Below are 18525 nucleotides of genomic sequence, written 5' to 3' on the forward strand. Positions count from 1 at the left end.
TCTGAGAGTGAGGATCAGTGTCAAAATCAGAGAGGAATAAACATCCCCCGTGGGTCTGTGGTACATAGTTGCTAGAAGCTGGTGTACAAAGTCTAGAGTTTGCAAAGCAGGAAAGAGGAGGACCAGGGGAGGCACGATGGAGGCACCAGGGTGGTCTGCCCAGATTCTGGAGACCAAGGCTGCAACTGGGCCCGAGGTTGACAGGCCCCAAGTAGAGGCTGGCAAGGCTGGTTCCCCAAGGGGATCTGGGAAGGAAAGAATTTCTGGAAGTTTTATTCAGTCTGATCCAATGTAACCCACTTGTGTGTGGTGCTACTGTCTGTCTGTCTTGTGTAGTTTCCGGTCTCCACACGTTAACGCAAGTCTGGGAAAATTCAGACCCCTTCATGTCAAGCTACTCTAAACTTTCTTTCTTCTTCTTCTTCTTCTACTTCTTCTTCTTCTTCTTCTTCTTCTTCTTCTTCTTCTTCTTCTTCTTCTTTATTTCACTCAGCATAATCTCTTCCAGTCCCGTCCATGTTGATACAAAAGTTGGGTATTCATCCTTTCTGATGGAGGCATCATACTCCATAGTGTATACGAACCGTATCTTCTTTATCCATTTGTCTGTTGAAGGGCATCTTGGCTCTTTCCACAGTTTGACAACTGTGACCATTGCTGCTATGAACACTGGGATGGTAACTTTTAAGTTATCTGTAAATGTGTATTTTTTCTGTTTTTGTTTTTTTTTTTCTTAAAACAACTTAATTAATGTATGACTGACACCCATGGAACTGACCATATTTGAAGTGTACAGTCCGGTGAGTTTTGACATGTGTATTCTCCTATGGAACTATCACCCAGCTCAAGATCATGTATATTGCCCTCATCCTCAAATTTTTCTCATGCCTCATTGTTATGCAACCCCCCCTTACATCTCCATCTCCAAGCAGACACTGATCTGCCTTCTCTCACCACTGTGGATTCGTTCTCATTGTCCAAACCTTAAATGGAATTATAACATGTGTACTGTTTTTTTTTTTCCCTTCCTGTCTTTCTTCATTCAGCATCATGAGTTTGAGACACATCTATGTTGTTGAGGGCACCGTTAGTTTATTTATTTAATTGCTGAGTGGTATTCCACGGTATGGATCTATTGCCATCTGTTATCCACTCCTGGGCTGACTGACCTGCAGCTTGCTTCCACATGTAACTGTTACAAATGCAGCTGCTGTGCGTGTTTAAGTATAGGATATATGGTTTTATTTTCACCAGGGCAGGAATGCATGTTTAGCATTTTAAGAAATAACCGGTTTTTCAAAATTTAAGTTTATACAAGCAGTGTATGAGATTTCCAATTCCTCCACATCAATGCCAACAATTGGTATGTACGGTCCGACTTTAATTTTAGCTATTTTAATGGCTATGGAGTGACTTCCCATTATGATTTGAGTTAACATTTCCTTGATGACTAATAGTGTTGAGCATCTTTTAATATATTTATTGGCCATTTGTATATATTCCAAGATGAAGTATCTGTTTAGATCTTTTGCACATTTGTTGGGGCTGATGGGGATGTCTTGGAGTGGAATTGCTGGGTCATGCAGTAATCCTCTGTTTAACTTTTTGAGGAACCGCCAAACCATTTTCCCCTTGCAGCTGCACCATTTTGCGTTGCTGCCAGCACGTCTGAATGTTTGATTCCTCCACATCCTTGTCAACACTCATTATCCTCTGGCTTTTTGATATTAGCCATCCTAGAGAGTGTGAAGTAGCTTTGATTTGCATTTCCCTACTGACTCGCAATGCCAACAATTTTTTCATGTGCCTATTGGCTATTTGCATATCCTCCCTAGTGAACTGTCTATTCAGGTTCTTTGTCCCATTTTAAAATTAGGTCACTTTCCCCTTTATTACTAAGTTATAAGCATTCTGGTACAAGTCCCTTATCAGATACGTGATTTGCAAAAATCCCCTTCTATTCCATGGGTTATCTTCTCACTTTCTTGCTGGTGTCCTTTGAAGTCCACATTAAAAAAAATTTGGGGGGCGCCTGGGTGGCTCAGTGGGTTAAAGCCTCTGCCTTTGGCTTGGGTCATGATCCCAGAGTCCTGGGATCGAGCCCCACATCGGGCTTTCTGCTCAGCGGAGAGCCTGCCTCCTCCTCTCTCTCTGCCTGCCTCTCTACCTCCTTGTGATTTCTGTCTGTCAAATAAATAAATAAATAAATAAATCTTTAAAAAAATTTGGGGGTGTCTGGGTGGCAGTTAAGTGTCCAGTTCTTGGTTTCAGCTCAGGTCATGATCTCAGAATCATGAGATTGGGCCCCATGTCAAGCTCTGCACTAGGCATGGAACCTGCTTAAGATGATCCCTCAGCCCCTTCCTGCCTCCCTGCTCACACACGTGTACGATCTCTTAATTTTTTTTTAAATTTTGATGATCACCAGTTTATCTAGTTTTTCTTTTGTTGCTGTTGCTTTTGATGTCATACCTAAGACTCTTTTGCCAAATCCAAGGTCATGATGACTTATCTTTATATTTTCTTTTTTTAAAGACCTTTTTTTTTTTTAATTTGACAGAGAGAGAGAGAGAGAGAGAGAGAGAGATAACAAGTAGGCAGAGAGGCAGGCAGAGAGAGAGGGGGAAGCAGGCTTCCCGCTGAGTAGAGAGCCCCATGTGGGGCTCAATCCCAAGACCCTGGGATCATGACCCGAGCCGAAGGCAGAGGCTTAAACCACTGAGCCACCCAGGCTCCCCATCTTTATATTTTCTTTATATTTAAGAGTTATATTCTTTATATTTAAGAGTTTTATAGTTTTAGGTCCTATGTTTAGGTCTTTGATCCATTCTGAGTTGATCTTTGTATATGATGTGAGGTAGGGGTACAGTTTCATTCTTTTGCTTGTGAAAATCCAGTAGTCCCAGCACTTTCTCATTTGATCTTTAGTAGTAGACCCAAGGAACAAGATACAGAGATAGATGTATAGATAGATAGATAGATAGATAATAAATGATTTATTTTTAGGAAATTGGCTGGCTCATACAACTTGTGGGATCACAAGTTTGGAATTTATAGTGCCAGCCCCAGCAGACTGGAAACTCAGGCGTGATTTCTGTGTTTCAGTCTTGAGGAAGAATTTATTTCTCCTCAGAAAACCTCAGTCTTTCCTCTTAAGGCCTTCAACTTATTGGATGAGGCCCATTCACATTATAGAGGATAATCTGCTTCACCTTGAATCAACTGATAGTAAATGTTAGTCACATTCACAAGTACCTTCACAGCAACATCTAAACTACTGTTTGACCAAACAATGTGGCACCAAGCTTTCTTGACATAAAAATTAACCATCACAGGTGGTATTGTTCCCATTTTATAGGTGGAGAAACTGAGTCCTGGAGAGGTCAGAATTCTTCCCCAAATGCACAGTAAGTAGCCAGGTGAAAACTTGAACTGAAAACTAGCTCCAAAAAGATATTCAGTCCTTACACTCACATGAGGTGTTCTGATTGTTCCAAGAACAGTCTAAGCTCAGAGAACCCTTGAGTATTCTGCAAATGGGGTTCAGAAAAAATAGTTTCATTGGCCACAAATTCATGCTGCAAATGACTTGAATTTCTCTAAAGCATATATTCCTCATCCCATTGTCCCTGGATTTTTAGCCCCAATAGTGCCCTACGTCTCACCAAACATGAAGTTGGATATAGACTTTCTCAGCCCATGTTCTCCATATTTCCAGAATGGCTGGGGCTCACTCGTCCATCAGCTCTACCATGGCCTCCAAGAATTGTGCTTGGGATAGCACAGCCTCTCCTCTTCGGTGATTCTGTGAGAGTTTGAGAGTTTGCGTCATCATCTTCTATCCTCAGCTTTTAATAATGGACTGTGCTGTCCTCTTTCCCAGGACTCAGCAATTCAGGGGTTTGGCCCAGAGCATGGGCTTTGCTGACTAGTGGGGATGGCCCATCTCTGCTGGCATTGTGCATGTGTGTGTGTACATGAATACACATGTGTTTGCACACAGATATGTGTGTACAATTGTGTGTTCACATTTGTGTGCAGTTAGGATCAAACTGTGCTTTTGAGTCTATGCTCCATGCTTAAGAACATGCTCAGCTCTGCAGACTGCATGGCCGAGAAACAAACACAGAGCTGGTCCACACAAGTCCAGTCTCAAGGCCACCAGGACAGGGCCACGCACTATATTGGTTTTCTGTGGCTCCTGTCACAAATGACCACAAACTGGATGGCTTAAAACAAACAAAATGTTTTCCCTCTCTGTTGTGGAGGCCAGAAGTCTGAGATAAAGGTGTTGAGAGGGACTCATTCCCTCTGGGGCCTCTAGGGGACAACGTGACCTTCACTTTTTCCAGCATCTGGTGGTTGCACCATTCCAATCTCTCTCTCTGTAGTGACACGGCCTCCTCCTCTTTCGTCAATCCTCTTCCTTATCTCATTAGGATACACATGATTGCGTCTAGGGCCCACCTGGATAATCCAGAGAATGGACCTCCTCTCAAAATCCTTCCTCACATCTCTTGCCACTAAGATGATAGCCATTCTTTGTGCCATATGAGGCCACACTCATGGGTTCTGGGGACTAGGTCGTGGCCATGTTTGAGGCCCATACCCACCCCAGGGCAGAGCCAGGGTTGAGATCCTATTAAATGATGCCAACAACCCTTGTGCTCTGTGTCCTCTGGGTCCCGACAGGGTGTCTTCCTGAAGTCCTGGGTCTGTTTCTCTAAAGGACCCCTCTGCCTTCCATCCTCTATCAGCCCTGGCTGCTGCTGTCTCCTGGCTGATGTCACTTGCCACCTCCAAGTCCCCTGTCTCTTTACATTTAATTTAAGTCTCTCCAAACAAATGATGCTTATTGTAAAACAAAGAGAGAGGGAAAGGCAAAAATGGTCAGAGGCGGAACATGGGACGTGAAGAATTTAAAAGCAGCTCACACTCCGCCTTAATGGCGACACAGTTAACAAGAATGTTGGTCATCATCGCCTGCAGCTTAAGGATGATTTTCCAGATCTGATGAGCAAATCCATAGTCCAAAGAAAGAATGCTTGATGGATCTTCATGGAGACTGACTACCAGTATTATGGACGTGCATTCCCTGGGTGGTCTGGCAGGATAAGAAACTTCTAACGTGGGATCACCCCCTGGGGGGCTGGGAGCTGGCTCCTCTGCCTGTGTCTGCAATTTCAGACCAACAGATTTTTTCCCAGTGTAGCCAACGTGCTGTGCATAATCCATCCTGCCTCCTAAGAGGTCCCCAGGATTGCCCTTGGGCAGACTGTGTAGGGTAGTAACTCTCATGGGCCCCTTGCCACTGGGATTCTGGGTTGGTAGGTGGCCCTGGGACCCCACCCTTGGGGCCAGCAGGGCTGTGGCTGCTGGACATGTGTTTGGCATTTAACTGGTATGTTGGGACAAATACTTGTCTCAGCTTATTCTCAGCTTCCGCCGTTTCTCACTATTTGTGTGGCACATATCTGTCAGTTGTTTCCCTTGTAGAATACTGTTCACTGATCCTAGTTCACAATTTCCAAGAAAGGAGGTCTTGGTCAAATATGTTGTTGGAGTCTTGCCATGTCTTTCCAATATCTCTTCTTCTGGATCCTGGAATCGTCTGTGGAAGGTTATCCTGCCGTGTTGTGTGTTGTGTGTTGTGTGTTGTGTGTGTGTGTGTGTGTGTGTGTGAGACAGCTAATCCCAGTGGCACTGGGACACTGCCCTGCTCAGTCCTGAGTTCCTGTGCAGACCCACCTGTATCCACATGCCAGCCCCCTGAGTTGTTGCCTGGCTGGAGCCTTGTCCAGCAAAGGAAGGAGAGTCCAGCATTGACACAGAAGACCCTGAAGGCTCTGGGAGGTGGGGCCCAGCATGGCTTCCAGAATGTGAGCACAACACTAGAGTCCTGAGACGGCCAAGCTCACATACTCACCGTCTAGCTCTGCAGACGGGGTGGCAATGCTAACCACCCCAAACCAACACTCTTGGCACCTGTTTATCACTGCTTTGTATCTTTTTTTTTTAATCACAGAAGTAAGAAAAAAAAAAAAACCTTTATGGATAAACCAAACTTTCTTTTTGATATTCTTTACCTTCCTGCTATTTGCCGTATGTCCTCCTCATCCTTTCACAAACTACTTCCGTGTGTGTCTGCATGTCCCTCGGTGGGTTTTTATTGACATAACTAGGATCACACTGCACATCTCGTTCTGCAGTTTGCTCTTTTCCCTTGCTTGGTGTGTTTGATATCTAGCCATACTGGTGCACATCAGCTAGTTGGCCTTTTAATTGCCTGACCTCACGTCACCATAAGCATGCAGCATCCCTTTGCTGATGATTTCCCACTGATGGAGATTTCCTCTCTCGCAGGTCAGGTTCCTGGAGAAACAGAGTGAGCCAGGCTTGGCTGCAGGAGGCACACGGGTAGCAGCACTCCAGGAGCCGCGCCTGCCAGGGAGAGGAGTGTTGGACTGGACAGAGAGAGAAGTTGAATGTGATACAGGTCTCATGGGGAACTCAGCCAACTTCGACGGACTCTGGAGTGGGGATGGCCCTTTAAGAGTTACCCCAAATTGGGGATATCTGGGTGGCTCAGATGGTTGAGGGTCCAACTCTTGATCTAAGCTCGGGTTTTGATTTCAGGGCATTGAGTTCGAACTCCATGCTGGGTGTGGAACCTACTTAAAAAAAAATAAGTGTTGTCCCAAATTAAAGCCAGGGGCCAGGCCTTCATACCCCACACAATCAGTCATTGGATGAAGGTTGTCCCTGAGGAGGGAACATAATCTGGGTGAGTTATTCCTTGTAGGCAGCCAAGAACAAATCCTGGGAAGAAGTGACTTGTTGGCTGACGGTCCTGAAGGGGGGTCTGGTCAGCACCCAGCACCCAGCACCAGACCATCTGCAGTGACTTACGGTTACAGTGTGCAGCAATTATCTCTGAGCCTGCCTCTTTGCCCATGTGCACAGCTGTCACTAGAGTGGGTATAAAGAAAAGGAATTTCTGGATCTCTCCACTCTCAAGGATATAGCTGAACTGTCCTCCAAGGTGACAAACCACTGGCTATCCCTCCTGACTCCTGTGACAGTGCTCACCTCCCCCCCACCATGGCCTGAGTGCTCTCGAGTCACAGGGCTTCACTCTGGCAAGCCTAATGAGTATAGGATGGAATCTCATGATCATTTCCAAATGGAAATGTTTTGCTGTGATAATAAATGAGGCCAAACACAAAAACTTGCAGGTGGTTAATTCTCTCTTTGACATTGTACTTTGGCTCCGAGTAGAAGATGCACTACCCTGTCCTCATGCCTCTTTTCTGCTCCTCTGGACTTTTTCAGTTTGCCCAGGAAGAGGGGCCCTCCTCTGAGATTTCTTACAGTTCACAAGTTGCCAATGTGTCAGGAAGTCCTGGAGATTTTGCTGACCTTTGGGTCAAAGGCATGTGTGTGTGTGTGTGTGTGTGTGTGTGTGTGTGTGTGCATGACTGTACAAGGTGTACACATGTGTGGTATGTTATGTGTGGTGTGTATGTATGTGTGCATAGGGTATCCATTCGTGGGCACAGGGCAGGTGTGGGTGAGGCGGCTACCACTCCTGCTTTGACCCTTCTTGAATTCAAACCCTATGGTACGCCTGGGTGCCTCAGTCAGTTAAATGTCTGCCTTCAGCTCAGGTCATGATCTCAGGGTCCTGGGATCAAGCCCCACATTGGGGAGTCTACTTGTCCCTTTCTCTCTGCCTCTCCCCCTGCTCGTGCTCTCTGTATCTCTTACAAATAAATAAATAAAATCTTTAAAAACAAAACAAAACAAAACCCTGAGGGACACCTGGGTGTCTCAGTCACTGGTTAAGCATCTACCTTTGGCTCAGGTCATGGTCCCAGGGTCTTGGGATCATGTCCCACATCAGTCTCCTTGGTGGGTGGGGAGCCTGCTTCTCCTTCTGTCTCTCACCCGCTCATGCTCTCTCTTCTCTCTCTCAAATAAATAAATCAACAAAATCCTTCAAAAAAAAAAAAAAAACCTGAGTAATTTGGAGCATAACCAGAGACTGGCACTCAGGAGTGACCCGAGACTACACGGTCTGCAAAATCTTTCTTTCCAAGCTCAGCGGACAGGCAGATCTTCCGCTGGTTCTCAGTTGTTGCTCCAGTTACTTCTGGAGAAAAATCTGATGCTGCCTGAACCAGGTCCAGGAAGAAAGAGAAAGGGAACTAACCACAGTTTGTTACATTATTCTCCTATTGTTCATTTTAGATAGTTTCCTGTTTTTCACTGTGAAAAGCAATGTTCCACAAACATCAAGATTTCCCCATATTTAATATTTTTTAAGGTGTAAACTCAGAGCCGGGATTGCTATGTCAAAGAGTATCAGCATTGTGAGGCTCTTTAACAAAACTTTCTTGTTCTGATCTGAATTCTGCTGATTCAAAGTAACAGCCACCTTTCACTGGGATCTCAGAGAGTGCTAGTCGTGAGGCTAGACTCACTCCTGCTCCCTTTCCCCCTCTCTGCACCCCTGCCTTCTAGGATCCTACATTCTTCTGTCTGGTCCATTCTTTCTTCATGGTGCAACTTTGTGTCTTTTCCAGTGGAAACCAACCAGGCTTTCCCAGCTCCTTCCATTTTTTTAGCTCTACCCATTACATGCATTAGCACAGAGCAACCCAAACCAGCCTCAAGGACACTTTCTCCCCAAGAAAGTGGAGAAAGGAAGAAGACAGTGAACACTTAGGTGATTTGGGGTCCATTTTGGCACTGCAGTTGGCTCAGACAGACCTGCATGAGGAGGCCTAGAGACCCCAGGTTGGGGATTCAGGAACACAGCCATTTCTTGGGTTCCTTCTGGAGATGACCCCTTCAGTGCTTCTCAGGCTTCTCAGTCCTTCCCAGATGGGTATGTGTGTGCCTGCTATTTGCTAGGCTGGTCCTGGCTTCTGCATCTCATTGATGCGAGGTGCTTTCCGGGCAGGGAGTGAGATGGACTGTGAGTATGTGTCCAACAGACCAGGCAGAAGGCAGGGCATCACCAGTCATATGAGGAGACATAGAACATGATCCAAATCATATCTGAGAGTGAGGATCAGTGTCAAAATCAGAGAGGAATAAACATCCCCCGTGGGTCTGTGGTACATAGTTGCTAGAAGCTGGTGTACAAAGTCTAGAGTTTGCAAAGCAGGAAAGAGGAGGACCAGGGGAGGCACGATGGAGGCACCAGGGTGGTCTGCCCAGATTCTGGAGACCAAGGCTGCAACTGGGCCCGAGGTTGACAGGCCCCAAGTAGAGGCTGGCAAGGCTGGTTCCCCAAGGGGATCTGGGAAGGAAAGAATTTCTGGAAGTTTTATTCAGTCTGATCCAATGTAACCCACTTGTGTGTGGTGCTACTGTCTGTCTGTCTTGTGTAGTTTCCGGTCTCCACACGTTAACGCAAGTCTGGGAAAATTCAGACCCCTTCATGTCAAGCTACTCTAAACTTTCTTTCTTCTTCTTCTTCTTCTACTTCTTCTTCTTCTTCTTCTTCTTCTTCTTCTTCTTCTTCTTCTTCTTCTTTTTTTTAGATTTTATTTATTTTATTTATTTATTTTACAGAGAAAGACACAGCGAGAGAGGGAACACAAGTGGGGGTACTGGGAGAGGGAGAAGCGGGCTTCCCAGCGAGCAGGGACCCCGATGCGGAGCTCGATCCAGGACCCTGGAATCATGACCTGATCCGAAGGCAGACACTTAATGACTGAGCCACCCAGGCACCCCATGCTCCAAACTTTCTCAGCAACCTCAGCTCCCCCAGGAGCTGCCATACGGATATAACAGGCTTTGGTCACATGCTGGAGAAGCCTCTGGGCCTCCTCAGCATGCACGTGGGAGAAGGGGGCAAGGCCGGCCCTTTCACTCAGACCCCATGGCAAAGCTCAGACTCCTTGGCTCATAGGGATCACGTCGATGTTGAGGCCTGCAGTAGCCTCCAGGGTGTCCCTGGGACTTGGGAAACCAAGATGCTGACTGCACAATGCATTGTGCCAGCTACACTGATGTGTGAGGCCAAATGCAGAATAAAAATATGAGACCCTTGATCAAAAGTGACTATGGATTTCAAGATGGCGACAGCAGATCATGAAACCAAGAAGGCCCCATGCTACCACCCAGGACACACCGTGCGCTGGTGTGCCTTCTAGAGTGTGAACAGTGTGGGTTCCCTGTGGAGAAGAGGCCAGCAGGGGCCTATGCTCATGTGGCTCAGTGCCATCATAGCTACAGGCTGGAGTCCACTGAGGGCAGCACCCACAGGGGCGGGCTCGCGCCAGACTCCTCACTACACCGTGGGGAGGAACTGATGTCCGGGACAGAGGGCACAGGTCAGATGAGCTAGATGGAATCACAGCCTTTGAACATGGGCGAGGAAGAGTTTCTGAGTTCAGAGAGATGTGACCTCCCACACCTGCCTGTATTGGCCCTACCAATTCAGGTGGGCTTGGAAAGAGCAAGCTGCAAGGAAGGATTGACCCAGGCATTCCTGCTTTCTCCCAATTTTGATAGAATTTTGGAAGAGGTAGAAGCCACAGTGTTTCTCTTACCAGTAGGAAGGTCTGTGTTGTGTGAATGGAGGTCTCAGTTCTTGGATTCGCCAAGAAAGATTTACGTGAGGATCCGCACTCCAGTAAGCACAGCCAGAAGGAAAGGAGCATGCACGAAAGAGTTAATTAAGGGCGGTACACTCTCAAAGTGGGACAGTGGGCAGGCCCAGAGGTGGTGACTGCCCTGGCTGCAGGGGTCCTTCCTTTTTATGTGAGCTGGGTCTTGCGTCATGGACAGACAGGGTGGTCTCTTATAGAGGCTGCTTCTAATCATTTGCGAAACTTCTCCCACAGGATGGGAGTGGCTGTTTTTGACCCTACGAAGTTTGTACCCAAACTATCATGGCGGCCTTCCCCCATGGTGGGAGAGAGCAAAACTGCAATGCAAATGCATAATAATGAGTCTAGGGGTTACCCTATAGCAGAGATGGAAGAGAAGAGCGCGTATTTTGCACCTGTGGCTCTCGGTCTGTTAGCCCCGGGGTCCTGGGAGCCACAATGTCAGGATGTTGAGGGGTCTTGGAGGCCACAAAGTCAGGATGTTGTGTGTGCAGGCATCTAACGCATAAACTATCACTGTCCTTGCCTCCAGCTCGGGTCTAACTAGCTGCCTGCTCTGTCACTTCGTGACCACGCCAGCCGAACGTTAATCAAAGGCAAAAGGGTGTACTTCTGTACCTTCTCCCCGAATGGATGCCTGGATGACTATGGAAGCCTACACAAGTGAGGCAAGAGAGGCAGTGACCAAGGAGGGCCCAGCCCACAGGAAGGCAGCACTTGCCCAAAAGAACACAGGCTTTGTCTTTGATTCTTCCTGCTCATGAGACCATGACCTTTACCTTGAAGAAGGTCATCAGGAGAGAGGCCAGTGCAACAGAGAGAACTTGGGGTTAGCATCACAACCAGGGTTCAAATCCTGACTCCAGCAATTCCTGACTGTGGCTCTGAGCAAAGTGCGAAGCCTCCAAAAGCCTCCATCTCTGCTTCATTTGCAAAAGTCAGGATAAAAAGGTCTTTTATTCTGTGGTTGTTGTTTGAGCTACCAAGTGCAAGTTCCCAGCATGGCCCGCTGCACAGGGAATCCCCCAGGCCTCATCCCTGGCTCTTCTCATGATCTATCCACACCACCCCTCAACTCAGTGTGTCTGCCTGTGGCTTTCTGCTTGGCAGAACAGGGGAAAGCCCGTCAGCCCTACCAACTGGTCACTTTGCTGGGCTTCAGCTTCTTCATGGTAGTGATAATATCACACACCACCCCCCCACGATATGACAAAAATGAACAGACTTTAGGAAATGTTACGCGTGTAGCAGTAAAAGCAGACATTAGGCAGAGGGCTAAATAGCCATGTAACAGAATGTCCAGAGGATGGCGCTGTTGCATTTCATTCTCTGGCTGGGGGTGAAAACCCTTTGGGGAATCCAGTGGGAAGAATAACCCGTGAAAGGGAAGCCAGAAAGCATTTCTTGGGGGCGCTCCTTGGAAGTTCTCTTCCCAGCACATCCGTCCAAATCAGTCTGCCTTGAGTCACAGCCCATGACAGTCTTCTGAGAGAGACCCAGGCCAGAGGCTCTCAGGCCTTGTCCCCAGCAGACATTGAGCCATAGCCGGCTTAGGACAAGAGGTGAGCAGGTCCCCATGCCCAGCCCATAACAGCCACAAGACAGAAGCATTGTAGTGCTCCTCAGAGTAGGAATATCAGAGCCAAGGCATAGGGAGAGGGGCCAGAGGGGGTTCCACTAGAGTTGGGTCTTGACAGACGGTGACTTGGGCTGTGCAACTGGGAGTGGGATGACCAGGGCAGTTGCCTCCGAGACTGAGGGTGTGGCCCTGAGGGAGTGTGGCTGGAGCTGGGCGTTGAGCAGGGATATAGTAGGAGCTGGTGCTGGAAGAGTGGGGCAGGTCGCAGGCCACTGGGCAGGGGAGGACTCATGGCCCAGACCTCCCTCCCCTGGCATGGGGGAGATCGGGAAAACATGGGGCTAACTGTTGCCCACTTGCAAATGTCTACTCTCTCACAGAACCACATACATGCCCTTATATGGGCATTTCCACTCTCCCAGCCTACAGAGACACTGTCCCCATGAGTCCGCCCACTGCTATGGCAACACTTTCTCCCTGCCCCCCAGGGAAAGAAGGGCCTATGGGAAGGGGTGGGCAGGGGACAGCATGGAGAGACCATCCTGCCCAGGTCTCACATTCAGGAAAGTCCACAGTTTAGACATTTGATTTTATTTCGAAATGAAACTTTGATGCAGGCACAGAAGTACACCACCAGGACTAAAAGACATTCCTCGTCTGTCTTTATGATTCAGCAACATTGTCGTACCAGGAATTAGTATTTTCTACAATTCCAGTAATTAATTGTATTTAAATTAATTAATTTGTATTAATTGTGTTAAAGCTCTTCATTGGTTCCACGTAAACATTTAACACAAACTTTTTTTTTTAAAAATACACTGGGAGCTTCAACCAGTGGGAAAGGCCTGGGTCTCTTCAGGCCTCTTACAGGCTTTGCTCTGGCCAGTGGCCAGAAAGGCCATGGACTGGAATCTTCACCACTTCCAGACTCTTCCTCACTCCACCCCATTCCATGCGTGACCTCTAGAGTCAGAGGAGAGAATGGAACTCAAAGGAAACGGAAACTGTCTTTTCTCGGGATCACTGGGTGCTGAGTCCAGTCCTGGGGCCCAAGCCAGGACACACAGCTCAAGAAAGCCACAGGTGCAGGCAGAGCTGGCCATGGCTAATAAGGACCTGAGTTCCCCAGTGGCTAGGAGCCCTCACCTAGGAAGGCTGGATGTCATCACTTGAGCACCTGTCACCAAGAAATAAAAATAGGGACATCGCAAATACCAAAGCAAGGACACATTTATTCCAGCAAATTCAAATCCAGGTTCGGTCTCCCACAGAGTCCTGGTGGGAGGGAAGCCCACAGTTGTGTTATGCTGGTGAGCCAGCTATGCTGAGTAAATTAACAGCAGCCACCCGAGCTGTAGGCTGCCCTGTCCCTCAGGGTAGATCATACCTGCTCCTTCCAAACCATCTCAAAGTTCGAAGCCACGGGCAGCTGGTGGTCGCATGTGAGATGCTGGTGGGAAAGGGCCCATGTCCCTCCAACCCCAGTGCATACTGCAACCCAAGGGCCCTGGCACGCATTCTCTCCATCCTGCAGTTGGTTTGGGGAGTGTTCCTCAGTGGCTTGAGGGTCATCTTAAAAATCATTGCGCCATTGAAACAGCATAGGCACCGAGCAGTTGGAATGGGCCCTGGGTGCTCCAAACAGCCCAGTCATACTGGTGGTACTGGCCAGGGCTGAATCCAGCTTGCCTCACGCTCCCTGCCTCCCAGAATCTAATTATTCTTTCGCTGCAAGGTGACCCGATAAACTTGGATGGGGTATTTGAGAAGCCCCAGGGCTTTAGTGGTGGACAGACCTATGCAGACCTACGGGTTGAAATCACAGCGTTGACCAGTGTTACTTCAACTGCCTGCATTTCGGTTCCTGCATGTGTAAGTTGGGACTCATAACACCCATCTCACTGGGTTCTGGGAATCCATAAAATGATGGGTGTCGAGCACATGCTGTCCCTGTCCCCTTCACCCCCTGGGGTTATTGGAATGTGCCCTACCCTTCTCGCCTCCTTTAATCCCCGTAAATCTCTGTACCTCAACTGTCTATACTCCCCTGCCTCATTTGTGCTATTTTCTGCTGACTCCGGATTATTTTTCTCTTGTCCTCTTTCCATTGTCACCTCTTGCCCCCCAACAATCCTTCTAGGCTTTCCTCTTCTCCCCAATCCCCACCCTTTATCCCTGGCCATTGCCTTCCCCTGCGGTTAGACCCAGTGGTGTATGCTTGGTGTGGGCCGGCATTTACCTTCAGGACATGGCAGCTCCCTTTCCTCCCTCAGGCTGCCATGCAGGCAGACTTAGTCCCCATGATACCCAGAGGGACTCAGGAGCCCTCCACCCTGTTTCCCCCCTGCCCCTCAGGCCAGCACTACCTGCACCCACACTCTGCCACGCTCATTCCTTCGTAATGGTACTTGAGGGTGGGGACTCCCATGTCATCCTTGTAGAGGATGGAGATGGGGCTCAGTTTGGTGGGCACACAGCAGGCCTTGCCCACCTTCATGGGGAACTTGAGATGCACCAGGGTCTGCACAATGGCATGCTTTGTCGGTGTGACGTCATCGGCTAGGGGGAAGAAGCAGCCACCTTTACATTCGTAAGCATCATACTCCTTGGGTGCGATGATCCAGCTGTCCCAGCCAATGTCCTCGAAGTTCACCCGCAGGGAGGTCTTCTGACAGTGGTTGTTGGCACCGGCACTCCTCTTCCGTCGGGCTAAAGAGGACGCTGCAGCCGTGTGACCTTCCCCGTCCTCCTCATCCCTGTGGTCACCTGCCTCTGCCAGACCATTCTTGGACAACTTCTTGAACATACTGTCCTGTTCATGGCCAATCATCTCCCGGAGCTCCAGCCTGGTCTCCTTGGTCCCATTGCTGCGGTCATTGGAGAAGACAACGAAGAAGGGCAGGTTTTTGGAGCCTGGGGGGACACTGATATCCAGCTTGTCACAGCCCTTCCTGTGACTCTCCACAGTCACTTCCAGTTTATTTTTGCTCTTGGTGGAGTCTGCTCTGACCCACCGCTTCACAGCACTGGAGACCTCAAAGGTCTCCCAGCCCTCATCCAAAATGTCCTGGGACACAAGGAATGTCTTGGTGTCTGCAGAAGCTTCCCAAGCATCTGCTCCATCCAGAACATCATAAATGGCCATGTTGCCTCTCAGCTCATGAGAAGTGTCTGCATGACTTTGACAGGAGACATAGAGTCGGAGCTCGGCTCTGGTGATCTGCTCATGCCTAGGAATGGAGATATTGAAGAGCAAGATGTGCTTCTGGAAGGGGAAGTCTTCTGTGGCTGTGATAGAGACAGCATCTGAAAGGCAAGTACACAGGGATGGTCATCTTCCATGACACCAAAACTGAGACTCATGACTTGGGTCAGAGGGCATCCAGGATGACACTGACTGACTCTTGTCAAGTCTTCATTTGGTTTCACTCAAGCTCTTAATGTAGAAGAGAATTTCAAAAGGTACATGTGGGACCCTCCAAAGCAAAACAGAGACAAGAGAAACCTTGCATTGGAGTGGTCAGATCCAACTTTTTAGTAAGCATCTACTCTGGCCAGCATTGCACTGGGCACTTTGCATTCTATAATGCTCTATACTTTGCATTCTATACTCTTCACAGTGGCCCTGGGAGGATCTAATTAGTATTCCACTTTCACAGTTGTGGAGACTGGATTTAGGCTGTTTAACTGCCAAGTGCACACATCCTGTAAAGCTCTTCACATAGAAAATAAAAAAGTCAAATAAACGACATAGCAAAGCATATTGTCAGCCTCAGAGTGCAAATCCCGAGTGTGCGATGTTAAAGCAGATACCCTGAGAGGGGATGGTGAATTTCCAACATTAAGACAATGTGAAAAATCTCAGCAACTTAATGGCATAGAAACAGAATTGTTATTCTGAGCAAAGTAAAAGTGGATTTTTTAAACGTTTGACAAGAATAAAGAAAGAAAACAAATCAGCCTTGATTGCTTTGTCATGTTAGGTAAAAATGAGGTTTAGCTTTGAGCTATACAATTGTCTCAGTTTCCAACTTCTCCTGGCTGGCACACAGTCGTCAGGACATCTTTATTGTGCCATGGCTCGGTCACCAATATGAAGTCATGAGGGGAGTCCGTGTGGTGCTATGAAATCCAGCAGTGTCTGACAGACTGCCTTGCTAATCTGGACTCAACCCCTTCCTAGGCTTATGACCTTGAAGAAGTCCTGAGTCTCTCTGTGCCTCAGTCTCCTCATCTGTAGAAAGGGGCTCATCCTAATGGTCTTTCAGGGTTGGTGTGAGGCTTCCACAAGATGGCACACAGTCACTTTCCCTGGCTCATAGCAGATGCTTAGTCAATATTTCTGTGTCCTTCCCAGGCCCTCCTCCCCAACATGCATGTCCACCTCAAAGCACATGGCCCCTCACCCAGTCTTGATGTGCCCAACATTCTGGCTCCTGCAGAACATTTGTGAATAGTGAATGGTGTGTATGAGCATTAATGGCCTACTGTGCTCTTACTGTGCCATGCTTTGAAATCACTATGGGACCATATCACACATCTAGAAAACAAACAGCCTCTCTACCTGAGCTTCCTTTGGACCATCCATGGAGGAAAGCATAATTGGCCTTCACAGGAGAGCTGGCCATAGGCACAGCTGGGACTGAGTCAGAAAACTCGTTTTGGGTACATGGAAAATGCTGGACATGGGAGGGGCTGATCATCGAGATGGTGCCAAACGCTGGACTCTGAGACTATGGGATTTGGTGATTAGGTCCAGCCAATGAAACTCAGCCTTTTCCTAAAGCACAGGCAACAGACATGCCCCAGGGGCATGGTGAGATGCTGGCAGCCGCTGAGTGATCTGCGGGTTGTAGCATCCTTCAGACATGGCATGTGCTCTGCAGGCTGGGTGACCTGCCGTGGCACCAAGCCAGGCCTTTTAGGGGTTTGCAGGTGTCAAACCTGGGAGGAGAGAGGCCCCATGTGCATGGGTGTTCAGAGAGACAGCAGCAGCAGGAAAAGCCCAAGATTTGTAGGCACATGGGGCCTGTGTCGGAATCCAGCTGCCGGACCACTACGTGACCTGGTCAAGTTCCCCCAGCATCTGCAAGCCTTGGCTTCCATGCTCACAAAATCATTTCACTTACATTGGGTGAGTTAGTGGGGGCAGGGTGAAACAAGGGTTTGTTACCTTTCAGCCCTTTCAAATCAGGTAAATCATTTTCTATTTAGAAAATAAGTTGTCCTCTCAAAAAAATTCATTGGACTTGTAGATACCTTTTGGTGGAAGAGAAACAGACATTCTTTCAAAGTTAAAAAATAGGGGCGCCTGGGTGGCTCAGTGGGTTAAGCCGCTGCTCAGGTCATGATCTTGGGGTCCTGAGATGGAGTCCTGCATCGGGCTCACTGCTCGGCAGGGAGCCTGCTTCCCTCTCTCTCTCTCTCTGCCTGCTTCTCTGCCTACTTGTGATCTCTCTCTGTCAAATAAATAAATAAAATCTTAAAAAAAAAAAAAACAAAGTTAAAAAATACACCCATTGGTTGAAGGCTAAATAGGTTGTCTGTTTCAAAGCAGGGAAGGGGAAGAAGAGAAGGAATGGATGGAAGAAAGGGAGCTGGCATTCCCGTAGGCACCGAATGTGTAAAATTGGCCCTGGGCCCAGAGAAGAACCTTCTACAGCAGAGCTGTCCAGTAGAACTTGCTGCCAGGGTGGGAATGTGCTATACTCTGCCTTATCCTATAAGGTACCCATTAACCACACATGACTAAGGAGCGACAGATCCCAAACCAGTGAACTAAGTTATTAATTTTATCTCATTTTAGTTCATTTAAATTTAAAACTTAAAGAGCCTCCTATGTCCAGTGGCTACCGGACCGGGCAGTGCAGCCCTGATCCCTGCGTGCCCCCCAACCAGGGGGAGGGCCCCGGCGGAGCCGACTCTACCTTCCACGCTGAAGCTGCGCACGATGTTGGACGCGGGGGTGGTGGACTTGTCGGTGGTGTATCTGTTGTACAGGTCGATCATGTACTGGGGTGGTTCCGCTCGGGTTCTGTCCTGGGAAGGGATGCCGCTGAGGTTGAGGCTGCGCAGGAAGTCCACCTTCATGTTCTCCAGAAACATCCTCAGGTCGAAGGCGCCCCCCTCCCGCTCCCCTCCAGGCCCCGGGAGCAAGCGGTGGGCATCACCCCCGGCTGACGCCCTTCCCCGGCTCTCCAGGGGTTTCCCGGGCGCACAGCCCGCCAGCAGGGAGAGCACAGGCAGGGCCACCCAGAGCGCCCCGCAGCACATCTTGGGACGGCGCTGTCGCCCTTAACGGGAGACTGCGGGCGGTGGCCG

At 48.5% G+C, this 18525-nt stretch overlaps 1 protein-coding gene across 1 annotated transcript; it reads right to left on the reverse strand.

The window, feature by feature from the left end:
- Window positions 1–14566: 14566 nt before the first annotated feature.
- LOC111144681 (growth differentiation factor 2) lies at window positions 14567–18477 on the reverse strand. Its single transcript, XM_022499086.1, has 2 exons — window positions 18132–18477; window positions 14567–15510 (listed from the first exon to the last, which is right to left on the reverse strand). Exons 1-2 carry the CDS (start codon window positions 18475–18477, stop codon window positions 14567–14569), a joined length of 1290 nt encoding a protein of 429 aa, XP_022354794.1.
- Window positions 18478–18525: the final 48 nt, after the last annotated feature.

This window comes from Enhydra lutris, unplaced genomic scaffold (assembly GCF_002288905.1).
Source record: "Enhydra lutris kenyoni isolate GAN:26980312 unplaced genomic scaffold, ASM228890v2 scaffoldscaffold12, whole genome shotgun sequence".
In the NCBI taxonomy this organism is placed as follows: Eukaryota; Metazoa; Chordata; class Mammalia; order Carnivora; family Mustelidae; genus Enhydra; species Enhydra lutris.

Excerpts from the sequence above, each read along its gene's own strand:
- LOC111144681 (XM_022499086.1), bottom strand. The coding sequence starts at position 18,477 with ATGTGCTGCGGGGCGCTCTGGGTGGCCCTGCCTGTGCTCTCCCTGCTG. Across the intron at positions 15,511-18,131 it reads GCGCAGCTTCAGCGTGGAAG|ATGCTGTCTCTATCACAGCC; the intron begins GTAGAGTCGGCT and ends CTTGCCTTTCAG.